Source organism: Lycium barbarum, chromosome 6 (assembly GCF_019175385.1).
Source record: "Lycium barbarum isolate Lr01 chromosome 6, ASM1917538v2, whole genome shotgun sequence".
Lineage (NCBI taxonomy): Eukaryota > Viridiplantae > Streptophyta > Magnoliopsida > Solanales > Solanaceae > Lycium > Lycium barbarum.
Genome location: NC_083342.1, coordinates 126549205 through 126568188, shown reverse-complemented (window position 1 = coordinate 126568188; position 18984 = coordinate 126549205). Strand labels below are relative to the sequence as shown.

Here is an 18984-nt window from a genome sequence, read left to right as displayed (position 1 = left end):
CTTCACTCTTTCTTAAGTGTCTTATCCAGTCAATGGGTTCACATAATTTGAAACGGAGGGAGTACTTAGTAGGTGATATTTTAATAAGATAGAGAATTAATAAGAGATGCAAATAGAAAAAAAAAAAAACGAAAAAGGAAAGTGAAAAAAAAAACAATAAAAACCAAATGAAGACAACTTAGGTGTCTAAATCCTCAAAACTCGACCGACGCCGCCCCTAAAATCTCTCCACCTTTTCTTTAACCATCAATGTCGTCGGAGATAACAACAAAAACCAAATAAAGACAACTTAGTTGCCTAGATCCTCAAAACTCGACTGACGCTACCCTTAAAATCTCTCCACATTCTCTTTAACCATCAAAGTCGTCGGATCTATCAGGTTGGAAACAAGATCGTTGAAGCTAGGTTCTCCGCCCATAAGGCTAGAGGCTCAATCGTTGTAGCTGCACGTGCCGATTTCAAGCTATCGAATTTCATAGGTAAAATTTGTATTCTCTGGTATAGATTTACTTTTATCGCACCTTGAATCTCTCATATGGTGCGGTTAAATCCATATTCAATAGGTAAGTTAAACTTTTGGAGATTTTACGAAAATTTTATGAAGCTTTATAATTATAAAATTGAATTACGATCGTATGACATTGAAAATTATGTTGACAGCTATAGCCTATAAGATGTGACACTGAGCTAATTTTACTATGTAACATAAGATTTCTAGTTATTTGGGGGAATTTTGTTTGTTTTGTACAACTTTCTTATTCGCACGGTTTATTGCTTTAAGGAGTGAATTTTTGTCTAATTACATAAAGATTTCAAATAGTTATATGAAGTTCTCAAACCTGCACTCAATATTATTATAATAGTTCTGGTTAGAAGCTTAATTAGTTAAACGTAATGGTTCAAACTTCTTAATACCAATTTTAAAGCCACAGTTTTTCCTTCTCCATTTTGTGTTCACTTAATAGCCTTTTTTTTCGTCAAGTTTATCAAGCGTGTTACTATAAGTTAGATTATATCATTTAAGTGAACATTAATATCATGTTACACAGATATAAGACCATTTTTCAATCCCAAAGATAAGCGACCATTTTGAACATTTCTCCATTAAAATTGGCTAGTTTTTGTAATGTTATCCCTATGAGAATAAGCCTTTACTGATGTATTTGCAATAAAGTTTCAAAATCTTCTTTTTTATATTATAAAAGATACTAATGCAACCGATTTAATAAGTAGAAGGATATATACCAATTCAATTTTATTGCTGACATATCTAATTTCAACTATTAATTTTCTATCAATCACTTTTCATTCAGAAATATGTGAATTATATTAATTAGAAAAGCAAACATAATATTCAATCATCCCAAGTGAAAAAAAGTGATTTTAATAGGAGAAAGCCTTCCTTTGGCAATAGAAATGGGTCAAATAACCACGTCCAATGACACTCTTTAAAGCATAGTTATTTTATAGTTATAAAATGGTTAAAGTTGGATTTTATTTTATTTTTAAAGGAGCTTTAAAATGACTATTTTTGCAAATGGTCCGAAAACAAGCAAATGGACCCAAGTTCGATCTGCTCTAAAAAACAAAAAAACAAATTAATAAAATTCGATTGCTCTTCTATTTGTCTGTTTCTGCAGTGAACTCATCACGTTTCTCTGATGGAATTAATTTGTATGTTTCTCTTTCATCCTTTGTACATATTTTCATTATCTTTTCTAGTCAGACAGAAAAATATTTCCTTTTGCGCTGATATTAATTGCAATATACGAATTATAGTGTATTGATTATAATGCTGATTTTGCAATGACTACTAGAGAAGTTGTAAAACACATATTTAGAATTTCTATTTGTAATTTTTACGGGTTGATATCTATGCTTATATATGATTTTCATGCGATAATTGCTTGAAGCTGTAATGGTATATTTATCTGCAATTAAGCAGTAAGCATAATCTAATTGAATAATTAGTGTTGAGATATGCAGTGGGTGCATTTTTTGTGTCTGCCAGTGTGTGACTGGGTGAACTGTCAATTATTTATACGCGCTTTGTGTGATTTGAGGCATAATTGATACTATAAAGAGCATTACTACCATTTTTAAGAATGATTAAAGAACCAGCTATATACAAGAGGAAACTATAAATTTTTCATACTTGTAGCAGATGACAAGGTTTAGAGGATCAAGCTGTCATTTCCTCAAGAAAAATGTAACGACTTGAAGGACAGTTAAGTAAATTGGATTGTTTCATATGAAAAATTGTTAGGCTTGTGTTCTAGTAATCAGTCCTTAACAGCTTGGTGATTCTTTTCTGAAGTACTCCGACTAGATTTCCAGCAATAGGAAGAAGTATAAAATGACTATTAATGCTTGTCATGTTTTGGCAAAAGTAGAAATTTCAGTGCTCTTTGAAAACTCAGCAATGCTTTTCAATCAGGAGTACTAATTTATTTGGTAACTAGTACATCCGTGTCTTGTGCTGGGTGCAGGATATAACAACAATGTGCAAATGTTGCAAAATAAAATCAAGTAGCTTAGAAGACATTATTGTTGGAATAACTTAGAAAAGAAGCAGTAAGATGCAAGTATGCTCTTAAGATTTATTTCCCCTTGTTCCATCTTCAGTCAGGTAGAGAGTAACAATTTTAAGATGTTCGTTGTTTCTCGTCTGAAGTTTTCTGAAAAGTGCAACCAGTTCCCATTTTTGCCATCTGTGGTTCAAGCCTTTGAGTCTGTGTCTGATCTTCCATGATATGTTCATTTAGATTGTTTTCCATATTGACTGTAAATGTGTCAACTTTCCATCCTTTAGTGGCCGACGTACCTGTACTGTCATCCAAATTAACGGAGTATATGGGGACATCTATTAAAGAGGAGCTCCAAGGCTGTAAACTGTCGTCTGCTGTTTGAGACCTTCCATCCTTGTCAAGATATCTGCCTGGAATATTCATGAGCAGCAAATCGGTGTGAGAAGTTCTCTTAGGTGGTTAAAGAGTCACTTCTGAACTCTTGTCAAATAGTGATAAATGATACATAGAGATAAAAAACATGCTATTGAGACTTCAGTGCACATACAATATATTTTTCCATGATATATGCACATACAAGCTACTTTAAGTAATATGTTCCCTCCGCTCTCCCTTACCACAAAGTGATTAGATTCCTCTGTGCTTGTAGAGCGGATTGACACATTCTCTTCCCTCTTTAGTCTATATGCTACTCTCACTACATTTATGAATGTGACTGCAAGGAATCTGTTATTTGGGAAACTTCTTAGTAAATGTCAAGGATCATGCTAGAACAATTATCATGATTTTGCTACTGAGGAATACAACCGTACCAGTTTCTCAAAAATAAAAATAAAATAAAAATATCATGATTTTGCTACAATGTCGAGAAACATATCTATTAACTTTTATAACCGATCCCTTGTTCCCTATGTATTGTATTGTTCCCTTTCTGGTCCGTTGCAAAATGTGTTCCGCTTTCCTAAATTGAAAATATTGTTCCTTAAATGAAAGATTTACTGCTCCTTTTGTTTGCAAAATACTTTCCGCTTTCCCCTTAAATCAAATATTTCTACTTTTCCAGTTTGTCACCTTTTTAAAATTACACTACAAATTATCGATATAAGGTTGCACATCCGTAGAGCCTCTGTTAATACAACTGTCCTTCATTAAAAACAAAGTTATATGGAGATCATTTTATTTTTCTACTATCTCAACTTATGAGAAACATGACTTCAACTTTATACTTGGGTCCAGTTTTTCTATAACACTACATGATTTCTACTTTTCTCCATGCATAAGAGTACTAAGTCAGTAGAATTTTGGACAATGGGAGTATGATTCAAAGCCTTTTTTTTTGTTTGGGATGCTCAAGATACCATCGTAAATTATTTCTAATTTCTCAATTGGCTAACAAAAAACTTTATTGGGATGATAGAGGGACGGACCATTATCCACCTAGTTTGGAACTGTGCGCAATTGGCCCTCAAGGGATTTCTCAGTTCTAAGGGAAAAAAAATAAAATCATTGGCATATGCCTATCCCTGCATAAGTTTGTTGATGCTGGTAGATATACCAGAACTTGTCTTTCAAATATGTGATGTTTGTTTGATTTCAATTTCGTAGAGTTTCCTAGAAGGAGATTTATTAACCAAAACAAACTAAAGAAGATATGTACCTTGAGTCGTGGAGAGCCGTGGCCGTCCTCTTGGCCTCTTAACTGGGAGTCCTACTTTTGCACCTTGAGTTGCGGAGAGCCGTGGTCGTCCTCTAGGCCTCTTAACTGGGCATCCTATTTTTGCTCCACAGCAAGCTCTTTGAGAATATAGTTTCTGGCTGGAGACCTTGAGCAATGAATGTCAAGCAGTAATCAAATAAGGAACCTCGTGGTTATGAAATATGTAAGGATGTACCAAATCACAAAAGAGGTTCAGCCTATATTATCTAACTTTGCTGTGTACTATTATCCATACATTAACATTAGTTTGAAAGTCACAATTTGAGTTCTAGACTGCAAAGAAGATTTTCAACGAGGAAACAGTTGTATATTTGTATCTTCTTGTACATATCAAAAACAAGACAGCGGTGGCATGTCAAATAAGTTCTTAGATGAAAGCCAAAGAAATGTTTGGAAGAACAAGTCTCTTAAAAATAAGAAGTGTATTGAATCCGTTGAAAATAAGTAAAACTGATTATTGAAGTGTGTGCTCAACAAATCAAATTGTGTCTCTGCGATTATTAGTACTTCAGGTGTTTTCTTCATTTTCTATTTCAGTACATTGGAATGGGTGGAAACGCCTCCTGAACAGGAGATTAATAATGCAGTTGTTATGTTAACTAGAAGATTTCTGATTTTAGTTTCCTAGCAGTTAGTAAAAATGAAAATACACATTTTGCTCATTTAGATCTTAGGTGCTGATCTTCCAGATGGATATTCTCTGTTGGGCAGTTTCAATTGTCAATATGTCTGTACTTGAAGACTTATAACTATAGCCTCTTAATTACATCTTTTTTGTGGATGGATAATTTACCCAAGAGATTAAGAGGAAAAGGGACAGAAGCAGACGTGTTATTTTTGCGAAGATGCAAAGGAAGGAAAAATAGGTTAATTTGCTTGAAGAAAAAAGAAAAAGGAAATGAAGTGGAACCAACATATATACGGAGGAGTTATGGATAAATAGTTGGATATTTCCTTGTGATTGTAGCCCTTGTTGACATATTGGTTAGGTTACTAAAATTAGATTAGCAGGTTCCGGTGCTTTGATCTGTCCTCATGCACTCTGAACTTTGAAATACTTTTAGGATTCCTTTTTTAGCACTAATTTCGAGTCTCTTTGTTAGCACTATTTTCGACTGTGGGGATTATCTGATTACTATTGTCTTTTATCAGGTTGAACAAGCATGGTTACCATGATTCATCAAGATTCTCGCAATCATACAAAAACTTATAAAGTCAAGCTGTGCATACTTTGGCTAATATTGCATTATGAATGAACAAGTTAAAATAATACAACTAAAATACTAGAATCAAAGTGACATAAAATATTATAAGCTAAAGCGAATATCTCTTGTCACTTCAAGAAGTAATTAATTTGTAGACATGAGTAGTGATTAAAAAGACAATGGTCATTATGTTTTGATAAGTAATTTATATGATAAGATTTTAACCATAGCATGTATTTTTTTTATGATAAGTTGGTTTTAGCTAAACTTTATAGCATCGACTTGTAGCACATACATGATGACTGTGTAATAAAATGGGACAAAGTAAATTTAAGCAATGAATTGCAATCTTTTATTCTTGTGCTCCTAATATTTCGTAGGATAAAGTTTTTAGAAAATTTAAGGCTATGATGTTGCTGTAGATGATTTAACATAAATCACAATTGTTGAAGACACAATTTTAATATATAAAAGTGTACTTTCTCTGGGGTTGCATCAAGGATCAACTCTTAGTCCGTTTTTATTTGCCTTGGTGATGGATGGATTGATGTGGCAAATTCAAGGTGAGGTGCCATGGTGTATGCTTTTCGCGGATGACATAGTCCTGATCGACGAGACTCGTAGCGGAGTTAACGCTAAGCTAGAGGGTTGGAGACATACTCTGGAGTCTAAAGGGTTTAAGCTGAGTAGGACCAAGACAGAGTACTTAGAGTGTAAGTTTAGTGAAGCACCTCAGGAGGCTGGCTTGGAAGTGAGGCTTGGTACCCAGGCCGTCCAGAAGAAAAGTAGTTTCAAGTATCTTGGGTCTATTATGCAAGGCAGCGGGGAGATTGACGATGATGTCACACATCGTATTGGGGCAGGGTGGATGAAATAGAGGCTTGCTTCCGGAGTGCTATGTAATAAGAAGATGCCACCACAACTTAAGGGCAAGTTCTACAAAGTGGTGGTTAGACCGACTATGTTGTATAGGGCGGAGTGTTGGCCAGTTAAGATATCTCACATTCAAAAGATGAATGTTGCCGAGATGAGAATGTTGAGATGGATGTGTGGCCACACCAGGAGTGACAGGATTAGGAATGAGGATATTCGGGACAAGGTGAGAGTGGCCTCGGTGGAAGACAAGATGCGAGAAGCGAGATTGAGATGGTTTGGGCATGTGAAGAGGAGAGACACAGATGCCCCAGTGCGGAGGTGTGAGAGGTTTGCCATGGATGGTTTCAGGCGAGGTAGGGGTAGGCCGAAAAAGTATTGGGGAGAGGTAATTAGACACGACATGACGCAGTTACAGCTTACCGAGGACATGATCTTAGATAGGAGGGTTTGGAGGACCCAGATTAGGGTAGAATGTTAGTATATAGTTTCGTTATCCTGTCTTGTTAGTAGTCGCATTATCGCAGTATAATTTCTTGTGCTCTAATTTCTGCTATTATCTGTTATTTTCTGTGCTTTGATTATCCTATGTTATCTGTGTCGCTTGCGTTATTTCATTTCCATATCTAGACCCCACGTTGTGGGATTTCACTGGGTTGTTGTTGTTGTTGTTGTAAAAGTGTACTTTCTCTAATTGCTTAAGCTTTTAGATGAGATGGTCACACACTTCAACATGGCATTAAAGCGGACAGAGGTCCAGGATTCGAGTCTTACTGTCACCCATAATTAAAAAAAAATTCATGTGCTCGGAGCCCATATGTGAAGGGGTGTGTCGAAGATATAACTTAAGTAAATAAAGTTGTGCTATCTCTAGCGACTTAATCTTTTAGATGACATGGTCACACACTTCAACAACAATTAGTAGTTTAATCTTTCCTTCTGTCAATTGTGTTTACAATTTTCATGATAGAAGTGAGGCTTGCATGTGAGCTGATACATTCGGAAAGCATTTAATTGAAATGGCATAGAAGGACTTCAATGTTAGAAATGAGGTGTGATGGGAAGAGAGCAACATTGAGCACGGAACCTGACTACTACATGTAACATATAACTCCTAAAAGCTCTTTCTATAGGTAGTATATAAATGTGACAACGGAGGGGTGGTCTAATGGTAAGGACCCTCCACCTTCCAAGATAACATGAGGTTTGAGTCACTGATGGAGCAATGTGAGAAAAAGAGCTGCTATTGGGCTGTTGTGTATGGGGTTTAGTTGGGGTGGTGGTGCTGGTAAGTTTACCATATCAAAGAAATAGTACTATGAAGAAAAAAGAAAAGAAATGGGGCTACCTCGGTTCATTTTAAATGTCGTTTTCGCCTTTCAAATTTGCTACTTAAGTGTCACTTTGGGTAGTCAAGAAGGCTTAATTGTTTTTTTTCCAAATCTACCCTTGCTCCAATAAATGATCTAACAAGTTTGTGGAAAGATAACGGGTAATTTGAAGAGATATAAAGGGTAACTTAGTCAAGTAACCCATATAATAAATGTTATTAAATGGTTTTCTTAATGTTTGTGCCAAGAGCTTAAATGACATTTAAATAGGATTTAAGGTAGTAGTATATAAATGTCTAATGTTCCCGATCTTTTTCGGTTAAGAGGGACGTCTGATATTGATTAAATTGTTTTTTACTAGACTAATATTGTCAACTGATTCTTAAATTAGGAGGGGACTCCTTTCAGGATTAGGGAGCACACTAGGTAGTATATGGTTGAAAATATTCGTTCCACCATTTATCTTTTTTTTTTTTTTTTTTTTTTTTTTTTGAAAAAAATTATCTCTCCCGCCAATTCTACTTCCTTTTTCGGCGAGATAATTAATTTTGTATATTGATCATCCTAAGTTTCAAACAAAACTAAACAAAGGTACAAACCAAAAGTAGCCTTTTTCAGTTGTATGACGCTTGGAGATATGCTTATCCAGTCCCATGAATCGATAACCATTGTTTCCTTATATTTTCAGCTATCATCATTTACATTGCTCTGCCACTGTTCAAAAGAATGACAGGGATTTTAACGTTCTCAGTTTTTCCGACGTCCCATTTTCATTTTCTAAGGAGTAATATATTTTACTCTCTTTGCTCCTTTCTTTTATTTTAGTACTTCAGGCCTTCTAAGAAGTTTTATGGTTGTGAATAGTCGATCCATTTTTTCGGTTTCTGCAATGCTTGTTACTACTGTAGCAGTATAGGTAGTTGAATCATGAATGTCACAAAAGAGTGTTGTCTTTTTGCTTTTACTGTGTCTACTTCTTAATTACTTCAAAGTTTAACAAGTCATATAAGAGTATAGATCTATTTTGAAGAGTGCTATGTTGCTACTTGAGGGCATTTGTGATTGCTCCTGGATTTTGTATTGATGGCTCGCTAACTTCTCTTTAGTGTAAATATTATTGGAAGGTGTAGTGGCTTATCGACTTGTTATAAGAGATCGAAGAAACTTTTTGGACCACTTAGTTTTCAAGCTTTTTGTGGTTGAGCATGCCTTATTCTAAAGTTGACCTATTTCCTCGTGTGGGCATACAAGGAGAGATAGGATTAGAAATGAAGAGATTGGGGACCCGGGGGGGGGGGAGGGGGGGGAGGGAGGAGGGGCGGCCTCGGTGGAGGACAAGATGAGGGAAGCGAGGTTGAAATTGTTCAGTCATGTGAAGAGGAGATGCATGGATGTCCCAGTGCGGAGGCGTGAGAGGTTGGCTTTGGATGGTTTCAGGAGGGGTAGAGGTAGGCCGAAGGAGAATTGGGGAGAAGTGATTAACAAGACATGACGCAGTTTCATCTCACCGAGGACATGACCTTAGATATGAGGTTATGGAGGACACGAATTAGGGTAGAAGGCTAGTAGGTAGTTGAGCATTGTCACACTTCTCTTTTCACACTTGTAGTTGTATTATTATTTTTGTAGTGTCTTGCTCTTAGATTTCTAGTATTATCTGTGTTTCTTGTACTTCGATTATCGTATGATTTTGTGGTAGTTATGGTATTGTCCTTTTTTTTTTTTAATGCTTTGTCATTCTTTATACCGTATTTTGCCATTACTTCTTTACTTATATCATTTCTTTTTCCCGACAGCTTTGGTTGCTTTTCTTTGAGCCGAGGGTCTATCAGAAACAACCTCTCTACCTTCCAAGGTAGGGGTAAGTTCTGCGTACACTCTAAACACTCTACCCTCCCCAGACCCCACTTGTGGAATTACACTGGGTACGTTGTTGTATATACCTATTTCTTCATTAATCGGACCTTTATCTCCGTATACAGAAGAAGATTCAATAGCAGCAGCATCTTAGAGAACAATTTTGACATACCCTTGATGTAGTATCCATATGAGGTAGAGCGTGTCTATTTTCACATGCCTTTGCTTTTCCACTCTCATTTCCAGTAGTATCATTTTGCATAGCCACATGATCTAGTACATTATTGTTTATCCTGAAACAAAGTATAATGCAAGCCATTACAGTTATAATGACAAGCATATGTAAGTCAAATGCCCTTTGAGATGTTACAATGTAAGTCTACCATGGAGTCCACACAAACTAACAAACTTGTAGGTAAGCACGTGGTGACTGACATCACAATTGACATATTAAATGCACCCGAAAAATAGAATCAACATAGTGAACATATTTATGCAGAACTGGCAACTAGATGGTCTCAAAACACTCAAATTGTCGTTTCTGTTAAAAAAAAAAAAACACCCAAGTTGTTGTGTGTTGCCATTGGGAACATCCAATGAATTGGAACAGCCCAAATTGTTTTTAACCAACATTGCACTAGCTAGACTATAAGAGTTGGCTTCCCATACCAGCTTGAACCTTATGCATGCATCTCAAAATGAACTTACAGATATGAATTTTTTACAGGAACATTCATTGAGGAAGAGGCATTATCTTCTTCCATTGGAGATAGAGCTGTTGAGCGTTCTGTAGCAGTAGTTGGTGATACAAGCAGCACAGCTCCAAGACCAATCTCATTTGGAGGAATGTTTCTGGTCTTTCCATAAATTATAATATTGTCATCATCAGCAAATATATTTTCAGAGCCCGGTTCCTGTAGAATGTTAAAAAGTTGCCTCTGGAGTCTTTCCACAGGTGACAAAATGTGTTGTCTAAGCTCTGATCTCTTTCTTCTTGGGACATTGTCGGGATTCCAGAGAGGATATTTGTCTGCTTCTCCTAACAAAAGGTGAACGTTAGTGCACATAAAACAATAAGGTATTAATATAATAAATCTTTTTTGGGGGTTAAGCTTTTATTATCTGTATGGTTAAAGTATAGTTGCACTGGTCAGTTCATATCTTTATTGAAAATCCAAATTACCTAAAATTTGTCAATGTCAGTTCATTGTGTAAAACAAAGTAAGTTTTTGAAGCTTAGGGGAGACACTATAATTAATGGCCTATGAGCGAGAAAGAAAGCCAATATTTTGTTTATAGAGTATCATGTAGTGATTGCTTCCCTACTGCTTGTTTGGTAAAACCCTGAATGTGATTTGACATTGCATAATTTGAAAAGACATCACAATAATCGGGAAACGAAAGGAATTTCCTGCGTAAAAATAAATCTAAGTATCGTGAATCTTGAAACTTGCTTATCAAGTTGTCTTAGAGCTCATGGTGTAAGTGATTCTTTTGAGTATTAGATACTAGTGAAATCCGAACATAAAACAACCACTTGGAAAGTGGGAGAATGCTGATGAAATTTTTTGTTTCACTGTTAAATTTGGTATGTAAGGTCTGTAGATTCTTCCCCCATTTTCGCCCCCCCCCCCCCCTCTTTTTTTTTGTTGAATCAGAAGACTATGCACTGCATGATTACTTTTTGGGAAGGTGCATCTAGAATGATTTGGTTTCCTGATTTCATCTATTTCATAATTTTCTTTGAGACTAAGAGTTTTGGGCTTACTACCAATCAAAACAGAAAGAAATTGTCCAGAAATTGAATAGGAAGGTATTGGTTTTCCATATTTTTGTAACCTTTATGCTTAAGGAAGCGTTTGATTCAGAACGTGCATCATATTTGCCGAGACAAGTTAAGTGCTCTATATATAATTGAAACTATTTTACCATTTGTTTCTTCCATCTGCATGCAATTGTCTGATGACGATCCTGCTGAACCGAAGCTTGATATGTTATTCATTGCCTTGTCAAGACAAGCTGAAGAGCCATTCTGTCCAGCAACCTCTACTCCAACTTCTAGCTTTTGGTCATCACGAGCTAAGAGACGCGGCTTCATCTCAGAAGGTAACTGATAGCTCTGTATTTCTCTGTTTGCGTGTTTGGGAATATAGTCATCTAGCGTCCCCCTAGTCCGCCATCTTGATCCACATGCATTGCAGAGCACTGGTTTTCCAGATGGCCCAGTTCTCCAAAGGGGGGTTTCTGTTTGAGTTCACAATTAGTTAGTGTTTAAACTGGGACAAAATATGAACACGTTCTTACAGGTCGGAAACTTATCTCAGAAACTAAAGCACAATGATCATTGACTATTAAGATTTTTTGTAAAAAGGCATAGAATGTATTGCACGAGAGCGTCCCGAAACAGGGTAGGTTTAGCGGGGAATTCTTTTGACAAGACAAGGGGAAATGTCTTTATGTGAAACATGCATCGACTTTTAGGATGTGTCAACTGTTTTTGTACTCACATGTTCATCGCCGTGTTAAGGAACCATACAAAATAGTCAAATTTTGAGCTTGATGGCGGAAAGATTGAAAAGGATTTGCTTGATATGTTAAGGAACCATGCAAAATAGTTAATCTCTTGGCAAACTTGCATTTAATTGCATGATATTTTAAAGAGTTTCTATAGTTATAGATACAGTGTCAAGCATATTCACTTCAGTTTATTCATATCTCCTCTAGCTGTGTGGCACCTGCTTGCATTTCTTCCTCTCAAATCTAGCTTTCAGTACTGCAAGTCTGTTAATGGTTTGAGAACCTGCAGGATCTTAAAGGATATCTTACTATTAGAAGACCACATGTCAAATAGAAATATGTTAACGATGTCATTGTCTTTTATTTTGGTTTCATCACTCCCATCTTGAAGGAAAAGAGTTGTCCAGATCCATGCCTTGTCATAGTATCAAAGAAACTGGATTATAGCCATGACAAGTATGCAATTAAAGACTTATTACATGGTGTGAACATTATAATTGGATAGATTGCTGATGACTATCCTGGCCTTTGAACACTCGGTGAACAAATATAAACTTCTTTGTTTATGGTCTTTAAGTTTCTTCAATGTGTGGACTCGGGACAACCGTGTGAAGGAAGTTTTATCTCGAGTGAAAGTAGCTCGAAAATAGCATGCGTGTATTCAGGACCTTTTCCCCTCCTTGTTACTTGCCATTATGAATCCAACTGTCTATGAATAACTTTTTCTCAGAAAGTTCAGAATATACATCATCTAGAACTTAAGGACCACAGTTGTCAAAAGATTAAATAAATGGGGACTAGATGTGCATGGATGCCAGGGTTTGGGGACCGAATCTGCAAGTTATCCTAGATGATCTTAGTTCCTGTTAGACTAATGGCTGCTGTGTTGAAAATCAATTAACATTTGGCTCGAGGTGAGAGAATCAAAATACTCCATGTTTTATGTTTAACAGATAGGCAACTTAGGGAAATTTGGGTATTTAGTGTTTCATGCATGTGAGTCTTCAAAGTTTATTTGTTGTAACATCAGGCACATAAAATCTAAGCATCACTAAATCAAGTATCCTGTAAAGCATAGGATTATTGATAAACATAAAAGGTGGGATATATAGGTGGTCAATAGAACTTACGCTCGATGCCACAATGGAAACATGGCCCTTCTCTACCCATAAAATCTGGTTCTGAATGATTCAAGTTCAAATCAGGTTGAACGTGCTGCTGCTAAACCAAGGGAGTGCGATTTGCTTTCTAAATCTAAAATGTCTGAGTGAGTCAGTGAGGTGACAAATCACAAGATATACATAAACGGAAAAGAAATCGGTTAACTACAGCTGGTCATTCCCATGGAAATAGATGAATCATGATAGAGTTTTCAGTTTACCTTCCTCAAAAAAAGAAGATCGACTTGTCATTAACATCGATCTATTCTGAACTATGCTGTTTCCCTTTATGACAGCTCATCAACTTTGATTATTGTAATCTCTCAACTATTTACACTATAAATCCAACCAGAGAAGTCTTAGATTCTCTATTGAAAGAAAAGGGGGTGGGGATTAGGGGGTGGAGTGGGTGGGGTAAAAGCTGGATTTTGTGAATCTTGATGATTTTAGGCCTTTAGTCTAGCGGTCAAGGCTTGTTAAGCAACAAATCTTAAGGCAAGAAAGAAGGACTACATTCAGTTTATTTGCATTTATTGCTTTTTGCCATTTGTTTCCCCTTGCTAGTGTACAATAATCAAATAAATAGTTTTGCCTAAATATAAGATGATCTCATTAACACTCTGCAGGTGAAAGTTGAAGTCCATACAGGTGGCTGCGTATCTGATAATTGGATAGATTTCCAATTTGGTGAGCATTCCTCACTCGTGAATTAAATGGAGAAGATATAGATATTAACATAGAGTGGCTATTTCCTTGCAAATTTTCTCAAAGTCTTTGGCTCGTTGATTCTGATATTCTGCTGCACCCGAAAATCACCGAGCCGTACGGTTCGCGAAATCTCAAGCGTCTTAAGGCAATGTTGGCACTGTAAAATAAAAGATTTCTAAAAGATTAAGACAAAATTGTTCTCTAGAAGAACAAACAAACATTTTTCAAAAGAAAACGAAAAAAAACAACCTCTTGTTGGTTGTTTTGTTTTTTTTACTCAAACCAAAATTGAACCAACTTCTACAATAGCCCCCAAATTCTAAATATTATCACTTTGACCCTCTTCTTGTGAGTTAATTTACTTTTTAATCACCTTCTTTTCCAGAAAGAAAGTGAAAAGAAAATCAGTTTCCAAAAACTTCCCAATAGACTGTTCGAACACACCTTAGTGAGTTGCCAAATCATGAATATTCTCATTTTTTTTTCATGGCTCTTTAATCGTCAATTTAAGAGGTCCTTATCTCAACGTTAGTCCTGAAAAACCAACATGCAATTTTTTTGTAAGATGATATTGATTCATCTAAACAAGATTTCCTTGTTTCGCAGAGATATGCTATTATGGACTTCTGTCTTAGCTATTGTTTTATTGTTTAATGGACTCAGTTATGAACGTTAACTCTTTCAGGCGAGAGTTTCCTTGCTATTGAGATGCAGCAACGACACTTATTTTTTCTATCTTACCATCTTGCACATTTATCTGTCGCCATTGACCCAATTTCGTGTATCTAGGGAATGGTTTTTCCTTTATGTCATGCTTACTGACCAAATAACAACCACTATTGTCAAGCAAATTGGGGCGACTCCATGGATCTTCATTATCTGGCTTCATTTAAGCTCTTCTCATCATGCTTACTGATGTAAAAATACTTGTTTCGTATTTAGGATTACTAACATATTACACATGCATATTTATAGAATATCACTGGCTTTGTGTACTGCTCTGTGATGCCGAAAAATGTGTTTGTTGACATGGGAAGAGGGGAAGAATGCTGATCTTAGTTGTGTGCATAATCTTCTTGTATCCATTTAGTGGCATGATACTGTAGGGATTTTTTCTTATGACACTCTTGCATGGATGTAGAATTTGGTTATAAACTTCACAACTGCTAAGTGGAAATGCAACACATGGTGCCTGAGAGACGTAGCTTTGCTGGTCTTAATGGTTCAGTAAAGCTAGCATTTAATCTAAATTTTATGAAGCGGTGTATCAAAGAATCTCAGTGGCTCTTTCTTATCCGCAGCTATGAGTTTGTTCTTGTTTGCCTAGTAAGTAATTGAGAAAATCCAATCTAAAGATGATCATTCTAGGAAGCATATGCTTGTCTTAATTTTCAGCTCTATCAACTGCATTGTCTTCCAGCTCTTTGACACATCAGGTGTCTTCGTGCCAGATCTCTCTTTTTAACTTCCTATCCAGCATTGGAAATGTTTGAACATACTAGATATGTTTGTTTTTGAAAAATTGATACTAGTAATAATGGTATTTCCCTTGCTTGCTGGTTTACTCGAATGTGAATGAGGCACGGCATTTTCAGTACATAAGAAACAGGAGGGAGTCCTTTGCCTGGATACATAGATATATAAGAACTAGCAGTCAATGTCTCAGTGTGTTGCTTTAAGCTTATGTTGGCTGTTTTTCACTGTTCCCCTTCTCTTGCAAAATCAATCTTGATTCAATCAACTTAATCTAGTGAAAACATTATTCATTGCACTTGTGAGTTCTGACGTTTTCAGTGCGTATGTCAAACTTATTAAGTAGTGCATTATTTGTCTTGCTGCTTTTAAGGTTCTCACACACCCACCAACACACACACACACACGCATCATGTTCGTTATCTGCTACTGGAGTATGTTTGAAGCTTATAATGACAAAGGGTAAACTTCTCTGTCTGTCTTCAGATGCAGTTTCTACACAGATGTTCTGGCTTAGCCTCTCCCTTTTGTGATGATTTAACTAGGTGGACTCTCAAAAATCTAATGGTCAACCTGAGAAAAAAAGTGACCACACCCATTAGTCACTCAATCCGTTTTGACCCATATGAAGTATGAGCGAGTTGGTTCGTGATCCCTTTTTGTTTGATCCATTTTCAACCCGCTCATTTACCACCACCACTAATATGTAGCAAGTAATAAGGAAGATCCTTATATATTCTTTGTCTAGTCTTTACATGGAGAAAGTATTTGGTTCTTTCATCTCCATTTATCCTCAGATGAGCAAATTAATGATCAGTACATAATGGCATATTGATTCTTGAAAGAAAAATTAAGCACAATAAGTAATCAATGATGGTCTTTAAAATTACTTTTCTAATGTTTTAACTCCACGCGAATAACATATGGTTGATTTTCAACGGCGTGCAAGACTCAAAAGGTAAATGTTGCAATAATTATCCCCAAAAAAAAAAAAATTAAATCAAGAACAAAGTCCTAAAGAAAATTTAATCAAGGATCGTTGCAGATCCTTCTGTCGTCTATATATAAATCTAAATATGATCAAATTGCATCCATAACAATTCAATCCATAATGATAAACACAGTATTTCTAGGAGCAGTCCTATAAATAGACAAGATAAAAACCACCAGAGAAATTGGACTCTTTTGTAAGCAAGAGGGCAACGAGAAAGATAGTACATGAGCAATAGACTCGCAAAAAGGCAAGAAAACTCAAGGTATTTTTAACCATAATTTTGGAGGGACAACTATTGCTTGTTACTTTTCCTCAATTTCTGAAGTATAATAAGACAAACTGGGTATTCTTATCATCAGCACAGTTTGTTCCCCAAAACTAACATAGATGGGATTATATTGAGGGATGTCGTTACTCGTTAGGATATGAACATGTGACCTCTGATTTGTACTCTTATTCTCCAACTACTTAATCATTCTTTTGGGACAATTATGTACTTGCTTTGTTCAACTTTCAAGGATGGAAAATGATTTTGACTACAAAATTTCCATTTTTACCATTTGCAATGTTTGATCAAATACGCTGCAATCTTCAACTAGTTGCTTTTAACAAACAAGTCAATAGTTTTAAGCGAATTTTATGTAGCGTAGAGAACATATATAGATATTTATATTTAGTAACTATACTTTAGTTTAATTACATCTAGCAGCTAAATGTTGTATTTTAGTTACACAAGGTAACTATTCAAAATTCATCTTCTCTTATTCAATTGTATCAATCTTTTCCCTCAACTCCCTCTCTGTCTCTCTCTTCTCCCTTAGCTCTCTCTCCTTTTTCATTCTCTCTTCTCCGTCGGCCAGCCACCGCCGGTCATCTGGGCTTCGCCGTTGCCGGATCTGACTACGACTTATGTGCGTTCTTCCTATTTTTCGATGAGAAATTGAGCTTCATCAGCTTATTGCTGCTTAAATGCCTATTGCTCGATACTATTCCACATTTAGTAGTTGTTTGGATATATATGGTTGAAGTAGCGTTTGAAATTGGAAAAGGTATTTAGAATTTTTTATGGCCGTAGAAGAGGAGGGAGAACAAAAGTGTATTTTGCTCAGATGTGAGTATTTAGCATTGTTGTTGCTTGAGATGTATTTGTTTTTGTGTTGAATACATAGAAAGAAATAGTTTCTTGTTGGATCCTTACGGCACGATGGCGCCGATGGAAAAATCTTCGGCGATGTATTTTAAGATCTGAGTGTATTTTATTTCTTGTATCTCAAATTTGAGTGTATTTTTTTCTTGTATCTCAGATCTGAGTGTATTCGTTATTTTTTTAGCGTAAAATAGAGTGTTTCTTTATGTATTTTTCGCTTGTATTTCGAAGGAGATTTCTTTTTTTGTATAGAAATGAATACAATGAATTTTGAATACAGCTGAATGCCCCTGTATTTGTTTGCATTTATGTTATTTGAATACAACCGGATTTAAATACAATAAGTTGAATATAATGTAAAAGTTGTTACAAATGAATACAACCAAATTAAATACATTCGAGTTGAATATAGCGAAATACAGCCGAATTGGAATACAGTTGCATTTGAATACATGTTACTGTAGTTACGAAATATAATTAACAAAAGTGTATCTATGCCTAAAAAAAAATCCCAAAGTGTTGTCGTTTGTGTAAGTTTGCAAGCAAAATCTATAAATGTTGACATGCCCTTGACCAACGTTATCTAAGTTTTATTTCATATAATAATGTTACTTCCTTCCTTCCACCCACTAAGGTGATTTTTGAGTCTTCTAAATTTGGTTCAAAATGTCTTTTTTTAAGAATTAAAAAGGATACTAACACAAAATTACCCGTATCTAATAGTAAATGATGAACAAAGTCCGAAGAAGTCTTTGAAGAGAGACAACGATATTTCAGTAAAATAATTCATTTAATTAATATTATTAATTAAAATTTCTAATGAGTGTGCTAAATCTTTAAAAATCACTTAAAATGAATCGGAAGAAATGTTGTAAGTGAGGAGTTAAACGACTCTTCTTGAGTATGGTTTTCTAAACATCTTTGATCAAATAAAATTGTGACAGAATATTTATTGTGTTGTTTATTTTTTAAATACCAAAATTGCATACTACCTTTAATGATTAGTCATATCCGATCGTCTTTTAATATTATAATAGTAAAAGATAACTTTATATCAAGTAAAATCTTAAAAACTCATCTTACTAAGGGTAAATAATGAATTTAAATTGAACAATACCTAGGGAATCGACCCTTTCTAGGATAGAGTAAAAATAAATTAATGTTATCGAAAGTGAGCCGGAGTCAATTTTGTCCTGTTGATCAATATCTAATTTTTTTTGCGCCCATCAAAAACTGATATCAAAACTACAATTTTTTAGGAAAAAGTTCTCAGGTGCTACTTCATCTTATTCATTTTATTTGTTACTCCATGTTTTATCCTTATTACTATCTCTGTTTATTTCTACTAATCCTCTATATTAAAAATAGTGACTATTTTTATTTGTTCAAATTGAAAAATCAAGAGATAATTATCATTTTTTTCTTATATTATCTTTATTATTAATTATTGGGTTGAAAATTTCAAAAAATTATT

The 18984-nt window shown here is 35.3% G+C and overlaps 1 protein-coding gene across 39 annotated transcripts; it reads left to right on the top strand.

The window, feature by feature from the left end:
- The first annotated feature begins 159 nt into the window (after positions 1-159).
- LOC132598726 (uncharacterized) lies at positions 160-17724 on the top strand. Of its 39 annotated transcripts, XR_009566652.1 has the most exons (9): positions 1688-2585; positions 2813-2983; positions 4134-4408; positions 9451-9515; positions 9637-9706; positions 10239-10589; positions 11497-11617; positions 13815-13875; positions 14582-14891. XR_009566652.1 is itself a non-coding variant. In XM_060311772.1 (7 exons), the coding sequence occupies exons 4-7, from the start codon at positions 10433-10435 to the stop codon at positions 14683-14685; spliced, it is 414 nt and encodes a 137-aa protein (XP_060167755.1). In that variant the 5' UTR covers positions 160-479; positions 9451-9509; positions 9637-9706; positions 10239-10432; the 3' UTR covers positions 14686-14891. The 39 variants fall into 39 exon arrangements, 24 of the variants coding, with proteins under 24 accessions (XP_060167755.1, XP_060167749.1, XP_060167767.1 ...); XR_009566656.1 differs by lacking the exons at positions 1688-2585; positions 2813-2983 and adding an exon at positions 160-479; XR_009566655.1 differs by lacking the exons at positions 1688-2585; positions 2813-2983 and adding an exon at positions 1541-1674.
- Positions 17725-18984: the final 1260 nt, after the last annotated feature.

Excerpts from the sequence above, each read along its gene's own strand:
- LOC132598726 (XM_060311787.1), top strand. The coding sequence starts at position 10,433 with ATGTTAAAAAGTTGCCTCTGGAGTCTTTCCACAGGTGACAAAATGTGT. Across the intron at positions 11,618-13,814 it reads ACGCGGCTTCATCTCAGAAG|GTGAAAGTTGAAGTCCATAC; the intron begins GTAACTGATAGC and ends AACACTCTGCAG. Across the intron at positions 13,876-14,581 it reads TTGGATAGATTTCCAATTTG|GCGAGAGTTTCCTTGCTATT; the intron begins GTGAGCATTCCT and ends TAACTCTTTCAG.